Below are 18603 nucleotides of genomic sequence, written 5' to 3'. Positions count from 1 at the left end.
ATCATCCCTGAACCTTGGCCATGCTGGCTGAGTCCAGCTACATCTGGAATGCTTGCCCCCAATCTAAAGTTTGTAATACTGCCAGGTTCCTGCTCATTGGTCTATGGGGGTGCGCTATAACAGACCAATGGTTCATGAAGGGTGCACTAATACTATATTTGTAAATGTGTGTGTCCATGAGCCCATTCAGAATGGAAGGCCTGCCCCCCTCCCCTTTGCTGTTCTGAATGGCTTCTAAGTCTTTAAATCAGATGGGTGGGTTTTCTTCCCTTCCTGGCTTGCTTTGAACGATCCTCCCTAAGACCAGCTAAGCAATTTCAGCACCTGATTGGGAGAGGCAGGAAGGACAGTCAGCTAGTGTTATGCAAGGTTGCTAGGGAACGCTTGCAAACTCTTAAGACAAGAAAAGGAAACCCAGCTGCTTGAAACAGTCCCATTAAATGCCCATAGTGTCAACTTTGCACTCGAGAGACAGGAGTGCTGGAGCAAATCAAGTGTGTTTGGGAAAGATAATGGAATTTTAATCTAAATAAATAGCACATTAACAATAACAACAAGGTAAGCAAAATGGATTTTCTCTGGGTGAATAGATTGTTACCTTTCCAGGAACAAACTGTAAATTATTATAAATTTGCTGGAAGGATTGTATTGATCATTCAAAAAAGCCACTTGTGTTTTCTGGTTTACATATGGAATTCCAGAGTGAATGTGCAATCTGTAAGAAATAAAAATGAAAACATTTGTGATTGAAGCCTTTGTGTTTCTTCCTTTGATTCTTTTCCATTCAAATACTTTTTTTGACCTTCCAGAGACTGTACTCCATATCTTGGGTTTGCTGGTTTACCACAAATTATTCTGGAGGAAATAAAATTCTGAAAGGACATAAAAGCCAAGCAAAGAACCACATTTGGAGATGTATTAGTTTAAATAAAAGCAAATTAAGGATGAGCAACAAACTTCTTGCATCAAAAAAAGCCATGGTGACAACTGAGAACCAGCTTGTGAACATAGCTGAAGATTCTGGGACTGTGAAAAGTCCCGAACGACTTGAAAACAGACTGACTATTCATGATTTTATGAAAATGCAAGAGCTTTTTAAGGTAAGTTTTCAAGTGAACAGAAGGGCTTTAGGGTGATCACCTTTCCTATCATCCCTTAAGTAGAAGACAAAGGGGGAAAGGAAGATCAGAGCAGAGAGAACTTATTGGGAAATACATGAAGATACCATGAGCTAGGTGAGAGGTGGACAACTTTTTAGAGCCCAAGGTTAAAATAGGGATGGGGGACCTTTGGCCCTCCAGACATTGCTGAACTACAATAACTCCCATCAGCCCAGCAAGCATGGCTAATGGCCAATGATGGGAGTTCTGGAGGGCAAAATTTTCCCCATCCCTGGGTTAAAACATTAAAAGCAAGTTCCATACTACAGGATATAGTTAATATTGGAGCTGAATCTGAACAGCTTGAAGATTACTGTTCTGAAGTATCTTCCTAAGTATTATTGTTATCACCTTATACAAAAAGCCATAGGTGGCCATACAGGAGCTTGATATGCAGTCTTAGAAAGCACAGGAGGTGGGTGGGGGAAACAGAACTAAAAAGTGCATTTTGGCTTCTTTATTGTTTTTTACCCACTTTAACGGACCATTGTCCTGTAAATGAGAAGACACTGTGGTGACTGGTGGCTGGTGCACTCTGTTAGTAAACTCTTCAGCCCAATCCAACACAAATGGACTTCAGCGCTCTGATTTCAGTGATACGAAGCAAGCCTAACATTGGATTGGATTGTGAAGGTTGTCTCCAGTATTTTTGACGATTACTCTAATCCTAGTAGTTTGTTTCAGAAAGATTTATTTTGAGCCAGAGCTCAGCAAGGTGTGGACACTGAACCTATTTTCAAGGGCAAGGCTCAGCTCTCGAAGTGTGATAGAGCCTCTCAGGTGTTAAGATCAGCAGAGGAGGTCCTCTTATTGGTTCTGCTACCCTCAGATGTTCAGGTGTGTGTGTGTGTGGCCCAGGAGAGGGCTTTCCCTGTGGAAGCTCCTAGGTTGAGGAATTCTTTCCCAGCAGAGGTGTGCCTGACATCTTCATTATATAGTTTCTGTCATATGCTGAAGACGCACCTCTTTACTCTGGCCTTTGACAGCTGAGATGTGTGTTACCAGGACCCATCCTACTCCTTTGACTGTAATTTGTTTAAAACTTTTAATATTGAATTCTAAATTGCTATAACCTACCCTGGGACCTTAGGGTGAAGGGCAGATAATAAATGGAAGAAATAAAAATACTCGAACACGGCAAAGTGCTATTCCTCCTCCACTTAGTGATGTCAGTTGGCGTCCATTCGGGATTAAAAGAAAACTCTGTGTAAAGGTATAGATTTGAGAGAGCCTGTAATGTTTTACTATGAGATGACAGAGAGAAATTGAAAGGAACACATGCATATGTTTATGGGAACATAGGAAGCTGCCTTACACTGAGTCAAACCATTGGTCCATCTAGCTCAGTATTGTCTACACTGACTGGCAGCGGCTCTCCAAGATTTCAGGCAAGCAATCTTTTCCAGCCCTATCTGGAGGTGCTAGAGATTGCACATGAGATGTTCTGCATGCAAAGCAGATGCTCTCCCACTGAGCTACAGCCCTTCCCTAAACAGCTGCAAGGTTAGAGGGTGTAAGCCCAGGAGTCCTGTGTCTTTTGAAAAGCGTGATCAGAGAGGAGTCTGAAAAAGAAAAGAGGGATGGTATTTTGTAATCTAAACACACTCTCTCTCACACACACACAGTCCAATGACTGGGCCTATGAAAATAAATGGTTGCTTTCAGTTGTACCTTGCACAAAAAAAGAAAAATGACACCCATCTGTTTTAAAGAGTTGCAAAAGCCAGAGGAGCAGAACGGCCTAGAACAAAAGCAAACAACAGCAGCAACAACAAAATCCAAAGTGTGCCTCTGAGCTAATGCAGTAGCCTGGCACAGAATGGCAGGTACTAATAGAGGAAGAGTAGTAATCTAAAAGTGGAGTTGGTCCAGCTGCCCCGAATCATTTGGCCCAGAGGTGCCGTTTGCTCAAAAAGCAGAAATGATCCTCAGAGGAAGCTTCTACAGCCCATGGAATTAAAAGCAGTGATGCTGTTGTGTTGCTATCACTCAATAAATGGGTCTCTGAGCTGCCCAAGTACAAGCGACAGGATTTTTTCCTCTCTGCCTTTGCCTCATTTAATTCTGGCAACTAGCTGAAAGGATAGCATTTTGGCTCAGCCTGTAAAGCTGGGGTGGGAAACTTTCCCCCCACAAGCTTTGGATTCACTTGGGGTAATCTGTCTGAGATTGCATGCTGGTATTGGGTGGGGCACTCCTATTCTTTCTCTCTCTTGCTGCCACCCCATTTTCTCTCTGTCTCTATCACCCTCTTCTTGTTTTCTCCTCGCTTCCACCTGTGTGAATTTAGGCTGAAGGTCACAAGTTCTCCACATCTGTTTTAGAGACTCCGGTCGGATGACGTCTGACTTTCTAGAAATGCTTCCTCTCAGGGACCATCGAAACAACAGCCCCTAATTTCCTGTTTGTTTTTTGTTCTTCCTGTTCCTGCCTTAGAAGTGGAAAGAGGACAAGCAAATGGTTGTCCAAGCTACTTAGGTTTTTGAGAAAAGAACGTGGACCAGTTTCTTGTTAAAAGGACAGAAAATAAAACCGAGAGACTGAACAAAACCAATAAAAGAAGTGCTAAATACTCAAAACTAGCAACTGAAAACTGACAGGTTACACATGCATCTATTCGACGGTGCATAGGTTCTGAGCTGCGGAAGAACGCAGGGAAAGGATGCTCAATTCGCATTACATCCAAACTGGCATCTCAAACCAAATCCACATCCCCAAACCAGAGAATTGAAAATGTTGGCAACATCTCTGCTAGTGAGTAGAGCTTTGTGCCTGGTACTTCGCACAGAATAAAAAAAAATGCTGTTACCCCAACCAGCATGGCCAATGCTCAGGATGATGGGAGACAATGGAGGGCCAAAGGTTCCTCATTCCTGGTCTATACTGACTGGCGGTGGCTCTCCAGGATTTCCAGACAGCATCTTTTCCCCAGATCTATCTGGAGATAACAGGGATTGAATTTGGGACATTTTGCATACAAAGTGTCTGCTTTACCACCGAGCTATGGCACTTCTGAAATAATCCTCCATATTGAGCCAGATGTCTCAAATGATCCACTAAGTGTGAAAAGCAAATGAATAACTGAGGCCACATTCATACCATACATTTATTCTACTTTTGTTCCACTCTAAATAGCCATGGCTTCCCCCGAAGAATCCCTGGAAGGGTAGTTTGTGGAGGCTGCTGAGTGTGTCAGGAGACTCCTTGTCTCTTCACAGAGCTATGATTTCCCAACTGGTTTAACAGTTAATCCCTCTTCCCAGGGAATCCTGGGAATTGTAGCTCTATGAGGGGAATAGGGGCTCTCCTAATAACTCAGCACCCTTCATGAACTCCATTTCCCAGAATTTTCTGGGGGGAAGAGCTGTGATGGTTTAAAGTGGAATAATAGTGGAACAGCTGTATGATGTGAATGTGGCCTAAGCCTAGCTTATCAGTGAGAGTGTGCTATGTGTATGTGTGCAGGCGCATGGGCACACCAGAGCGATGCACCCTGGGTGATGCTTTCATCAGTTCCAGCTTTATTCATTGCAGTTCTATTGGCACACATCAGTACTTTCGTAATGGGTACTGATGGGTCAGAGAGTGGACGGGGAGGAGATGGTTATGTCCTTTGATCTGGCCTTGTCTGCAGCTGTGGTGTAGATGAAATACTCTTGCACTAACCTGCACCTCACTAAGAGGGAAGGAGAGGGAGCGAAAGCAAGACAAGCAGAGCTTTTGATCTCTAATTACTGTAGCATGTCAGGCCTGTGGTTTAAATTGGGTCTAATTGAGGTGATTGCGATTACAATAGCTTGCCTTCCACGAGCTGCCCTTTCCCCCTCTCTGAGCCATTCTGCTATTGGGAGCTTGAAGGCATCCATATATATCTTGGCACGAGCATGGCTTGCATCCCTTGTTTGAGCAGCTTCCCCCCAGACAAAGAGGGGGTTGAGGAGGTGATGAGCCCCTTTTTACTATCAGCTTCATTTTCACGCTGTGTTTGCTACCTGCATTTTGCAAAGAGAGGATCAACTTCTGCCGAGCTGTGGGCAGACAAACGAAAAGGAGAGGTCTCATTTCTGAGCCTTAATGGAGCAAGTGAATTGTCATTTCCTCTCTGACATATCAGTTTCAGATCACCCGCAGGGCTCCTGTTCAAACGCTTCTGTGATCACCAACTTCTCTGTGGGAAAAGAATTGGCAGAAGGTGTGTAGGGGGGTGGAGGATGCTAACATGAAACGATTAAAACCTCAGATCTGCCACTGGTACCAAAAGCTGCTTATTCTGAAGTGCCTCCAACTTTTGACAGTGGGAATTGCCAATTTCTTCAGGACTTCTTTTGGCTTTAACAGCAGCATATCAAGAAGAGAATCAACGCTTTCCCTACGCAACAATGGGGAAAGTTTCAGGTGCCAAGTTTTTGCTTGCCATCCAAGGATCCCAGGCACAGAGAAAAATGTTGGTAACCATTGGTGGAATGTATTGTGGAGGACTGTAGCCTGATACTTCTTTTTTTCCCCTTTTCACTGTTAAATTAGATGTTTATTGTTAATTGTCTTTAAAACTATATAAAATATTTGATTTTCTTTCCCAAATCCCAACTTCCCAGATGTATTGGGATGCAGATTCAAGGGTAGTCACCATTTTTCTCTGCCTGGGCAACTTTAATGGCTTCCCACCAAGCAGAAATTTGGCACTGGAAGCTTTTCCCATTGGTGAATAGGATAAGCATTGATTCCTATGTCTATCCACAAAATCCACCCCAGTCATAATAATTTGCTCCCCCTTTCCTATTCCATCTGGATGGGCTTCTGGTTTGTTCCTGAACTCAATTCAAAGTCCCATTCCTCAGTTTTAAAGGCCTCAATGGCTGAGAACTGGTCTGCTTCCTCCCTCATTAGCCTGATCATTAGAGCAGGGGTGTGGGACCTTTCTCAGCCTGAGGGCCACATTGCCTTCTGGGCAACCTTCCAAGGGCCACATGCCAATGGTGGGCAGGGCCAGAGGCAAAACTGGATGGAGCATCGAATGTGAATTTTACCTTTCTGCAGTAGGCTGGTTTCTACACACCTTCACACACCGCTCTCTAGCTTCCATCCAAACAAGCAACATGTTTTATCAGAGTTCAAGGACATATTCCATTCCAGCAAAAACATTTTGGGTGTGAAGCAGGGCCAATGAGGTCTTTGGTGTGGTTAGCAGTCCAAGGGCCACATAGAGAGAGAGGCCTGGAGGGCCACATTTGGGTCTGAGCCTCGCATTCCCCACCCCTGTCTTAAATGTGCAGGAGCAGGGGGGGAGAAGTTCTGCTCCACGTTCTCACCTCCATCAGAGGTACTATTGATCAGGGAGAGCCATCTCCATTGCACCACCTAAATTGTAGAACTCCCTTATTTATTTACATTTATGCACCACCTAAATGGGTTGCCAGTGCGTGGATAACAGTGGTCAGGCTATCTGGGTCCAGAAATGGCTGCAGCTGTCTTACCAGATGAAGCTGGTAAAAGACACTCCTAGCAACTGAGGTCATTGAAGTCAATGATAAGCCCGGGCATGCTCAGTAAGAACCAACTGTCAGTGTTCTAAAAGCCAGACTCACAGCTGATTGGCTTGGCTAATCGGGGCCACACCCTCATCAGACCTTTATTTCATTTTAGACAGTCATGGCTTCCCCCAAAGAATCCTGGGAAGTGTAGTTTGTGAATGGGGCTGAGAGGAGACTCCTATTCCCCTGACAGAGCTCCAGTGGCCAGAGTGGATTAACAGTCAGCCACTCTGATTGAAGCTCTGTGAGGGGAACAGGGCATCTCCTAGCAACTCTCAGCAACCTTCACTAACTACACTTCCCAGGATTCTTTGGGAGAAGCTATGACTGTCTAAAGTGAAATAAAGGTCTGGTGTGGATGTGACAGCTTCGGTTTAAATTTGGGTGGGAGGCTACATGTGCCTGCTGTAGAATAAAAAGGTGGGGGGAAATGCTGAAAAACGATACTGGTCACAATGTTTTCCTTTTGGAAAGGAAAGGGGCTTCCCCTCTGCCCAGTGTCTGCCTACCCACCCAATCTCCTCCCCTTCGCCTCTCCTCCCACTTTCCCACTCCCTGCCCCCCTCCCCCAGGTCAGTTTCACCTATCCTAAGCATGATTGGACAGGAGTAAATCCTGCTGAACTCAAGCATGCAAATGATCAAACCTGCCATACCCTCCTCCTCCCTCCTATCCTCTCCCTCTTGCCCCTTCCCTTCTCCTTCCTTTGCCCTTCCCTCCTCCTCCTTCCCCTTCACTCCCTTCTTCCTCCTCTACCCTCCCCCTCCTCCTCCCCCAGTTTTACCTATCTTAAGCATGATTGCACAGGAGTAAATCCCATTAAACACAATAAGCATGCAAATGATAAGACCTGCCTTTTCCCTCTCCTCTCCCTTCCTCCTTCCTCCCCTCCCCTCTTCTTTCTTCCTCCTCCCCTGCCCACCCCAGCTCTCCCTCCCTCTTCTCCTCCTTCCCCCCCACGGTCAGTTTCACCTATCCTAAGCATGATTGCACAGAAGTAAATCCCACTGAACTCAGGAAGCATGCAAATGATCAAACCTGCCCTCCCATCCTCCTCCCTCTCATCACCTTCCTTTTGCCCCTTCCTTCCCCCTCCCCTCCCCTCCCCTCCCTTCTTCTAATCCCCTCCTTCCCCCTCCCTCTCCCACTCCCCCTCTCCCCACTCCAGGCTTCCCTCCCCATGTTCAGTTTTACCTATCCTAAACATGATTGCACAGGAGTAAATCCCACTGAACTCAATAAACATGCAAATGATCGAACCTGCCCTCCCCCTCCACTCCTCTCCTGCCTGCTCCTCTCCTGCCTGCTCCTCTCCTGCCTGCTCCCATCCCCCTCCTCCCCTCTGCCCTTCCTCCTCCTCCCCTCCCCCTGCTCTTCCTCCTCCTCCTCTCCCCATCCCTCATGTTCAGTTTCACCTATCCTAAGCATTGCAGGGGAGTAAATCCCATTGAACTCAATAAGCATTCAAATCCATTCTCAGCAAACTTGCACAAGATCCCATTTTTTACCTCCCAGCTTAAAAAGCAGAGAAATGCACTAATAGGCAAAACAAACCCTTGGAGTTTAATAACGTACCTATAGCCAACAAATATTTCTATCAAACTTGAAAAAGCAGGGAAATTGGGCAGCTATAGTGAATGCACCAGGGGAGCAGGAGACCTGACCTCCTCTCTGAGATATTGTGCTGCCTTACAAATTTGTAAAAACGCAAACACAGTTTGGGTTGGTCTTTCACAGTCCAATCCACTTCCTGTGTAGCTTAGAAGAATTTGGTAACATGTGCCTCTAAACATATAATGAGTGGTGGCAACACCTGCAATCAGCCCAAATAATAGAAAGAAGACATGTGCTGTGCTGATCTTGTTTTAGCAGGGAGGAAGCAACAATATTAAAACAGTTGATATAGTTGAGATAGTCACTTTAAATAGATTGAAAGAGGCAGAAAAACAGAAGCCTCTTTTGTAGTGTGAAGAAGTTTTGAGAAATTGGAGGACAGGTCTTGGTGTTGTGATACTATCAGGGCCTGTGCTATAATTAGGCCAACTAGGCAGCCGCCTAGGACACAGACCTCAGAGGGGCGCATTACTGACCTTTGAGGGGCACAGTTTTATACAGATTAGTTTTTTTAACCCTTGTAAAAATTGCAACTGAAAATTTATATGCAAAACTTGGCATTCCGTGGTACAACTGAAAAGTTGTACAGTGCTAGCAATGAAATTTTTTTGAAGTTTGTAGAATATCTAGCCCTTTTTAATCCTATCATGAATGAACATTTGTGCAGAGTTAAAGATCAAGAAACAATGGTTCACTACCTAGGAAAATATATCCAGAATGAGCTTATTCAGCTTCTAGCAGGTGCTATAAAGCAGAAAATTTTAGCACATGCAAACTCAGCCAAATACTACTCAATTATTCTGGATTGACACCTGATGTTAGTCATATTGAACAAATGACAATGATTGTACATTATGTTGATGTAATCAAACCATCAAATAATACGATGTCTGAGCCTGAGGTTATCATAAGAGAACATTTCCTGGGATTTGTTCCACTAAAGGAGACTACAGGTACCTTTATGACAGAAACTCTTCTTGGACAGCTTGAGCAAATGGGATTGCCAATTGAGAATCTGCGTGGTCAAGGTTATGATAATGGGAGTAACTTGAAAGGCAAGGAAAATGGCGTACAAAACAGAGTCCTGGACATAAACCCATGTGCCTTTTTTGTGCCCTGCAATGCACACTCTTTAAACTTGGTAGTCAATGATGCCGCTAAGTGTTGTCTGGAAGCAACTAGTTTCTTCAGTTTGGTTCAACAGATCTATAATTATTTATCTGCATCAACTCACGGTTGGCAAATTCTAACTAGCTATGTATCAGACTTAGGCATAACTGTTAAGCCATTGAGTGAAACAAGATGGGAGAGTCGGATCGATGCTTTGGAGCCACTGAGATAACATCTTGGTAGTATATATGATGCATTAATAGAGATCTTTGATGACACCAGCCTAAAAGGTTTATCTGGAAATATTTCCCGAATTGAAGCTAAGGCCCTTGCTAATGCAATTTATAAGTTCAAGTTTGTGGTATCCCTTGTTACATGGTACAACATCCTTTTTGAAGTCAATCTTACAAGCAAGCTACTACAAAATAAAAAAGCTGATTTAAATTCAGCTACACAAGCCAATTGCAAGTGACCAAGAATTACCTTGTGGGCTGCAGGTGTGATGAGGGTTTTCAACAAGTTTTGATAGATGCTACAGGAGCTAGAAATACTACCAAACTTTGAGACAGAACAGGTTAGAAAAAGGAGAAAGAAACGGCAGTTTGAGTATGAGGCCCAAGAAGAGGCACTGCAAGATTCAAAGCAGAAATTCAAAGTCAGATTCTACTATGCTGTCTTAGACATGGCCATACAATCTGTTGAAGAGAGATTCCAACAGCTACAACAATATAATTCTCTATTTGGCTTCCTGTATGATATTGTTATAGGCATGAGGGTTGGAATGGATGATCCCTGTGAGTCCCCTTTCCAGCCCCTGATTTGGAATCCTGTGCCTTGGAATGAGGAACTTACTCTACTGGTCAGATGAGTCTCTCCTTTGTTAAGCAAATAGAGTGGCCAGGTAAGATAATCAGTTGCCCAGCAACAGTGAATGAACCAGGAAGACCCTTATGTCATTGAAACTCTTCAGGAGAGCATCCCCCGTCCTGGAGCCCAGGAGAGGCTTGTAGTTTTAGTTGTGTCTGGAGAATGGCAGGCAGAGAGGCTGGCTCTCTGCACCATGGCTATAGGATGCCTCCTGCAACCTAGATGGAAAAACTGGATATTGGGCTGCTGATGCCCTGAACCCCTCCATCCTAAGCTCAGGTTGGAATGTGTGTAAATAAATAAACCATGTTTCATAAAGACACCACAGTCTCTGCTGACCTTCTTCCCAAAGGAAACCAATCCCTGGAGGAGTGCAGGGACCCCTGAAATCTCACTGCTTGGAGATTGGGGAGGCGTGCTACAATGTATAGAGTATCAACAAAAAATCTACTGAAGATGTACTTAAGGCCTGCAAGAATTTGGAAAAATGATTAATGCACAATGGAAACAAAGATATTGATGCTGAAGATCTGTGCTGTGAATTTATAGCAATAGCTCGAAGACTTCCAAAGTCTATGCCGCCGCAAGGAGTACTTCTCTTCATACTACAACAAAAACTCCTGGATAATGTGCCTAATGTTTCTGTTGCTCTAAGGATTCTTCTTACACTTCCAGTGTCAGTGGCAAGTGGTGAACACAGTTTCTCAAACCTCAAACTTATAAAAACTTACATATGCTCAACAATGTTGCAAAAGAAACTAGTTGGCTTAACAACTATATATCAATTGAACATGCCCAAGCATCATCACTTGACCTGAAGGAACTGGTGACAAAATTTGCAAATGAAAAGGCACGCAAAGTGAGATTTTGATGTGCCTGAAATTGAAACTTTTAAGAGACTTAAATTTAACATCACAATTCACAAGGTTATTCAAAATGATTTGTGTACTAAAACATTTTCTTTTGTATTTGGGAAAGATAATCAAAGATTGTTGTATTACTTATTCTTGCAATTTAAAATAAATTTAGCAGTTTCAAGTTTTGTGCTTTTCATTTTTTCTACAAGACATCTGTTTTTGAAAACTGATGTTAGCTATTTTTTTGGGGGGGGGTGCAAGTAGTTAGCCTAGGGCTCAAAATAGCCTGGCACCGGCACTGGATACTATTCCTGCCTGCGTTTCTCCTAGATTGTATGATAAGAGCTGTTTGCGATCTCCTGCCTTTGTGCTCTGCATTTCCAGGACTTTAGGCTTACTTATCCCATCATCTGCTTTATCTGGACAAACTGTGAAGTCCCAGCATGCAAACATCTTGAGCATGATCACTCTCAGCCACATGAATTCTTTAACCTTGGCATGTTATAGACAGTTGCATTGGCAGCATAAAACACCCCCACTGTTCAGACGTGGGTGGATGCAAAAGTCACTTCTTGGTGAGAGCAACTGCCGGCAAGGGCAGAAGGGAGGACAGAGAGTGTGATGTTCTCGCAAAAGCTCTGATTTACTGTTGTGTTCAAGCAATCCTATTTTTTTTTATTAAAAAAAATAGAGTTTTTGAGAATGTACAGCTCCTCCTTGTGCAGGGAGTCACACCTCCTTCTGTCCCGAAAATCATTCAAGACACTGAAATGTGTTTCGACTGACTACTGTTGTCACTTGTCTTTTTCCTGCCTGATGCTCTCTTTAGCCTTTGACAGTTTTGCAAGGTGGTCTGCAAATGACATGTGGCTCAGGCTTTGAAACAAACACCACTGAACACCACAAGCCTCCTGCCAAGAGAAGGGGGAGAAAATCGGTTTGATTCACATATTTATTCATTTATTTATTACATTTAGATCCTACCTTTCCTCTAAGGAGCTCAAAGTGGCATATATGGTTCTCTTCCCTCTCCATCTTATCCTCCCAACAATTATGTGAGGTAGGTTAGGCTGAGAGCCTGTGACTGGCTCAAGGTCACCCAGGAAACTTCATGGCTGAGTGGGGATTTGAACCCTGGTCTCCCAGGTCCTAGCTCAACACTCTAACCACTTCACTATTCACCACCTTCCTAATTCACACTTCCTGAAACAATATGCAAACCGAAATGCAGCCAGTCCTTCAACATTCACATTGCTCTGCATTTTGTGAGAAGCACTTCCCCAACCAAACATTTATAAAAATGCATTATCTAGGAGAAAATGGATGTAAACATGCACATATTAGCAAAGATAATATACACAATTGCATAAAAATGTGTCTGATAGGAGAAATGTGCACTAAAATGTTGTTTTCCTGAGGATTTTTTTTTTAATGGCAAACTTGTGTTGAAATGTGGAGAACAGAACTCAAGACTGGAAAAACGGTCGACGTGAGCTGACAGTCTTTTTTCTTTGCAAAATATTTGCAAAACAAGATGAAAGGTGAGTGCAACTGTAATGGACAGATCTGTTCTTCCCCAATCCTACAAATCTCTTGATAGATTAAATATGTGCCTGGTGCCCCACATGGATAAAAATGACCTTCCTATTTAGCACATCCGGGAGCCGCCATTTTCAGCTCTAAGTCGTCAGCGGCGTCCATTGAGATGTCATTTGAACTCACAATGAATTCAAAAGATATTTCACCTTGAGATTAATTCCAAAAATTTCACAAGTGGAGTCACAGCAACAGAGAAAGCGGCCTTATACTAAGTCAGACCCATTGCTTCATCTAGCTCAATACTGTCTACACTGACTGGCAGCAGCTCTCCAGGATTTCAGGCAGGGACTCTTTCCCAGCCCTACCTGGAGATGCCTGGGATTGAACCTGGGACTTTCTGGATGCAAAGCAGGTGCTCTCCTACTGAGCTGCTGCCCTTTCCAGAGTCTCAGAACCAATCTACACTTTATGCCAACTAATAGACTAAAACAGACTGTACCACTTCAGAGTTCAGGTATTGTTGCATCATTTCATAAATGCTTTGGAATAAAGAAAACCAACACACCACAGAGAGAACTAATTCTAGCTCTACAACATTGTTAAAAATACAAATAAGTACTTTGTTGCGTTCACCCCAATCTCTGAGCAGGGGTCCTAGCACTTACCGGGGTTTGGTTTCCTTGAAAAGGAGACTGTGGTATCTTATAGGATATATGGTTTTTATTTACACACATTCACAACCTGAGCATAAGACGGAGGGGTTCTCAGCATTAAGAGTCCATCAGATCTTGCTCCCCTATCACTCATAGCTTTGGGGGTTCAGACACAGAGAACAGGCCTCCCTCTGTGTCTTTCCAGCTTGATCATAGGATTGATGGGGACTCAAAGAAATAATCCACCACAGCCCCCTATCTCAATCCTATAACAATATTATACCATAAAAACAAGCTTTAAAAACAACAACACCCTCATAACAGCCATAGCAAGCTTTGGCAACTCATAAATGACAAGCAATATCATCTTAGGCCATCAAAGTCTGGGGGGAAAAGGTAAGTCTTTACCTGGTGTTGAAAAGATGTTAGTGAAGGAGCCAGGCGGACCTCACTGGGGAGCGCATTCCACAGATGGATAACCACAATTGTAATGTGTGGTTTGATGTGCTAGTGGTTGTGCTACTGTGGGGTATTTGTGTCAAAATGTCACCAGAAGTGGCACAGTCCAGAATCTTCCCATCTCATTCTACCTACAGTGTACAGTAGATGTCTCTCTGAAGCATGCCGTAAGAGAAGGAATCATTCAAAGACAGGATTAAATGCAGTAGCTGTAAACAACAGAAATGAAGGTTTAAGGTTAAACATCTGGGGAGAACATACTAACAATAACCAGGGTGTCCATAAAGGCACTGTTGCATCTGTAGAACTATAGTCCCTTCTGAGTTCACTTTTCAGAAGTTTGCCCCTGGATGGTTTCAGTAGAAATAAAGAAGGAGCAGGAAAGAAAGGGAGTAGAAAGGAAAGATGGAAGAAAAAGGAGATAGAAAATATAACAAGCAGAAGATGAATGAACAAAGAAACAGATGCTTTGCATTCAAGGCTTGCCTGCTGTGCCCTCCTTGCCAGGAATGAGATTCAAAAAGAGGCCACTTGGAAAATGTTCTCCAATGGCTGTTTTATTGTGGTGAGCAATTAGGGTAAAGTGACTTGCCGTGACAATTGTGGCATTTTCTGTGAAGAAAAAGTCTCAGTCCCAACAAGAAGCTAAAGCAGTCTACAGAGAACTCCATAGCTTATACATGGGGGCTAGAGTTTTTCTCTGCATCAGTTCTGAAATTATGCTGGTTCACTCTGGGACCATTCTCCAGGGTTATTCTGAATCAATTCTGATTGACCTAACCCAGCCAAGCAAGTAGCTACTGTGTGAAGATTCTCTGGATTGGAACTGTGCATTTCTGTCCATGGCAAAGGTGTACCAGGATGGTGTTGTTGTCAGGAAAGCACAGCTCCAGGACATTTTTCAAAAGAGGTACAAATGATGTCTTCTGCAGAAGCTCTAGGGTAATTAATGGACTGGATCCTTCTTCCTCTGGCAAGTGGATGAAGTGATAATGAGGCTTTCAAGTTTAACTATAGTTTGTGACATATTAGCATAGAGGGCTATTCTGTGACTGTTGGCTGATCATAATAGAGTATTATGCTATGTACTGCCTCTACATGTGTGTGTGTGTGTGTGTGTGTGTGTGTGTGTGTGTGTGTGTAAAATGAATGAGCATAGCTGCCTGTATTTTTGGACTCTTGTTGGCTATATGTCTATGAAGGCTGTAATGATGAGCTCCTGCACTTCAAAATTTACCACTATCTCACTGGTCCATGGCAGTGCACATCTCCGATCATTTGGTTGGGCAACAAGTGTGTTGCTGCACAAGACTCTGTCTTGATTGGAGTCCATATGTGGTTTGTAGCTACAGGCATTGTCACAATTTCATTCCTTCTGTACCATGTACTTAAGCAGTTTGTCTTGAGAGTAGGTTTGAGGCTGTTTTCCTAGAATATCTTTTACAGGCACCCTATTTTACTACATCAGCATGGAACCAACAAATAGTTTAAATGTGAAGCACTTCCAAGGAGAGAGCTGTCACATTTACATGTACTCTTGAAAGAAATCAGTGGGAAAAGCTGTTCTATATTACCTCTGAGATTAGTATTAAATTTGTATGGAAATGCGTAATTCTGCAGATGGAGTGACCCAAGGGAGACAGAGTGGAATATAGAGTATTTCCTGCCTTATCATTAAACGAAGGGGTTCTCTTTGCATATGTCTGTGCATCTGTTATGAACAGGCTGTCTAGTTTCTGCCTCCCTTGTGAGATAGGACCGCTTAGGGAGTCTTGAGGAATTCAGTTTCTGAGGATTCCAATGCAAAATGACCTGATCCGCATCTCCTATGCTAGTGTGCAGAGTGAAACGTACTCTCCCCCCTGGATTTTGCACTTTTATAAAATTTGCAATTTACAATACAGTTCTTAAAAAATCTCGTACCTTACAAAATATGGGTTTAAGGATACAGTGCATTTAGAAATGCTTGGATGGAGATACAAATGTATGTTTAAATATGTATTTTGTGATAATATATGTGTTTAAATATGAATTTTCATGCAGGTTTAAAAAAAATAATTTGCAGGACAGAATGGGCTAGAAATGGACTGATCTGTCTATCCCTAGGACCACTGAGAAGTGCTCTTCATGGGAAGGTGAACAACCAGAGAGTGGGCGGAGTGAGGGAAAGAGTAAGGTAACAAGTAGATATGAGGAGAAACTGAATTCTGTTCACTTTAAAAGACAAACCTCCCTAATTTGAGGTTTCCCAAGCAAGACACAAACCCAAACACAATCACTCTTTGAAATCTGCACTTATCCAAATTTTGCAATGCAGTTCTTCAGCCAAGTAATGTTTATAAACATGCGGATATCAGGATAAAATGTTCATAAAATGCACAGATGAGTGAAAATAACCTTCTCCATCATCATCATCATCATTATAAATTTATTGCCCACCCTTCACTAGCAGGTCCCAGGAAGGGCTGCAACAGTTTAAAATTCAATAGGAAAAACAATGAAAACAAATTACAATCACAGGAATAGGGTGACCCCTGAAAATGTAAGTCTCAGGGGTCAAAGGCCAGGGTAAAAAAATAATTTTAAAAAATGCATCCTATTAGGAAAAATTGCTTTGCAAAAATGTGTATATTAGGCAAAATTGCATGTGTATATTAGGAGAAATTTGCACTAAGATGCTGATGAATTTTCATGGGGGCTTTTTTTAAAAACTGCAAACTGATGTAGAAATGTGGAGAACTGAACTTGAGATTGGAAAAATAATGAGAGAAAATGAAACTGAGTGTGAGTGACTGCTGTTACTTGGGTTCAGGTTTTACTTCCCCTGGGGACAAGGACTAACTAAAGGTTCCATGACAGCTGGCTTTTGAGCTGGGGTCTGAAGGTTACTCTTGTAACTATATTGAGAAGGGAGCTCGTGTATCAGAGACAGTGAGGGAAAAGTGAAGACGGTTTTGAAAGAGCCAGAGCCTGCCTGTGCCATACAGCAGGGTGATCTGCTTCAGATGGCACCGTGGAGGGGGGAATAGATGGAAGCAGGAATTGCTGTCTGAGGGGTACAGCAAGACTTTCCCCCCCAAAGTGTTGGCCATCATGGGATGGAGGAACACCATTTGGGCAGTAGAATGTCTTGGGACAGCACTGCTCTCAGGTTGCTGGAGGAGACAAGGTCTTGTAGCCCAGCCTTAACTAACCTGGCAACCTCTAAGTGTTTTGGACTACAAGTCCAATCAGATCCACCTGGCCCAGCTGTGCTGGCTGAGAATGATCAGAGTTATAATCCAAAACACCTGAATGGCACCGGATTGGCAACCACTGTTGTAACCAATGTAGTGCTCATGCAGGGATGCTCATGTGAGGGGAATGCCCTGCTCCTTCCAACCCACTGCAGGCCCCTGCACTCCCCCTGCCCCCAATTTATCCTGATGGCTGGTGGATTCTCAGGAAAGACCTGAGATGTGGGTGGAGGGCTATAATGGGAGGAAGGAACCAGAGAGACTCAGGGAGGGGCAGTTTGTGTGAAGGATGCCTGTCCCATTTAAACTGGGCCTCTGAGCCCCACAAATGTAGCTTTAGGATGGGAGATGTCAATGTGGTGCAGTGACTAGTGGGTGGCAATAGGATGGGGAAGCCCCAGGCTCAAATCCTCACTCGTCCAGAAAGCTCATCTTTCTCTCAGTCTCACAATCTCTCAGCCTAACCTACCTCATAGGGTTGTTGTGATGATAAAGAGAGTGGAGAGAGAAGAGCCATGTATGCTGCACTGAGCTCCTTGGAGGAAAGGCAGGATATAGATTTAAGAAATTAATACATTACAGAAAGCAAAACCAGCAGGGTATAGAGACCCACAGATCTCTGGCATCGTCAAATTCTACACATAACTAGCAACCTAGTTTAAATGAGACACTAGCTTTGCAGACACCTACCTACCCAGAGGGTGAGTTAGTTTCTTTCTTTCTTTCTTTCTTTCTTTCTTTCTTTCTTTCTTTCTTTCTTTCTTTCTTTCTTTCTTTCTTTCTTTCTTTCTTTCTTTCTTTCTTTCTTTCTTTCAAAAGCATGCCCAGCTTCCTGTTTAAATTAAGCCTTAGTCTTGTATCTATTCAGGCATCAGCCTTTGAAATGGCACTTCTGAACAGGCTCAGCTTGAACAATGGCGGCTACAGGACTTGAAAAGTGTGTGAGAGCTTCTACAGAATTGATCAAGCAAAAGGCTTTAAGAGAGTGGATGGTACAGACCATAACAAGCTCCTTGAGTAGCTCAAAGAAGCAAAGCTTGAAATTTCAAAGGCACCAATGACAAAGTGTGAAAAATCTAAAAGAGGAAATTTTAAAGGCACAATGGCAAACAATTCTGTCAAGGAAACAAGGGGGAAGACAGCAGAAGAAGCCAATGTGGCTTCACAGAAAGCTTAGAGATGACCTCAAAACAAAAAAGGACACATGCAGGAAGTGGAAGGAAGGCCAGACCATGAAGGAAGAGTACAGACAGGTAGCACAGAATTGCAGGGGTGGCGTCAGGAAGGGTAAAGCTGAGAATGAGCTGAGGTTAGCAAGAGATGCCAAAAGCAACAAAAAAGCTTTCTTCAGGTACATCCATTGTAAAAGACAGAGAAAAGAAACAGTGGTATAGCTACTCAATGAGGATGGCAAAATGATAACAGATGACAAAGAAAAGGCAGAAGTGCTCATTTCCTACTTTGGCTAAGTCTTCTCCCAAAGGAGGGTCTATGACCCTCCTAGCAAACCCTCGTGTGAAGTACAAGTTAAAGGGGCAGGATTGCAACTTGAGATTGATAGACAAATGATCAAGGAA

At 43.3% G+C, this 18603-nt stretch overlaps 1 protein-coding gene and 1 long non-coding RNA gene across 2 annotated transcripts in view; one reads left to right on the top strand and one right to left on the bottom strand.

Moving 5' to 3' along the window:
• Positions 1-384: 384 nt before the first annotated feature.
• The window catches only part of WDR49 (WD repeat domain 49), a 140510-nt gene continuing 122291 nt past the window's right edge, over positions 385-18603 (top strand). The window contains exons 1-2 of the mRNA XM_061634496.1: positions 385-558; positions 810-1100. Of these exons, the coding sequence (XP_061490480.1) occupies positions 945-1100 (156 nt within the window). The 5' untranslated portion in view covers positions 385-558; positions 810-944. The remainder of the gene's footprint in view (positions 559-809; positions 1101-18603) is intronic.
• Positions 504-17783, bottom strand: LOC133388538 (uncharacterized). Its single transcript, XR_009763857.1, has 3 exons — positions 17717-17783; positions 13740-13999; positions 504-715 (listed from the first exon to the last, which is right to left on the bottom strand). It is a non-coding gene; the product is annotated as an uncharacterized LOC133388538 (long non-coding RNA).

This window comes from Rhineura floridana, chromosome 7, assembly GCF_030035675.1.
Source record: "Rhineura floridana isolate rRhiFlo1 chromosome 7, rRhiFlo1.hap2, whole genome shotgun sequence".
Taxonomy (NCBI): domain Eukaryota; kingdom Metazoa; phylum Chordata; class Lepidosauria; order Squamata; family Rhineuridae; genus Rhineura; species Rhineura floridana.
This window is presented reverse-complemented; position numbering and strand designations above follow the sequence as displayed.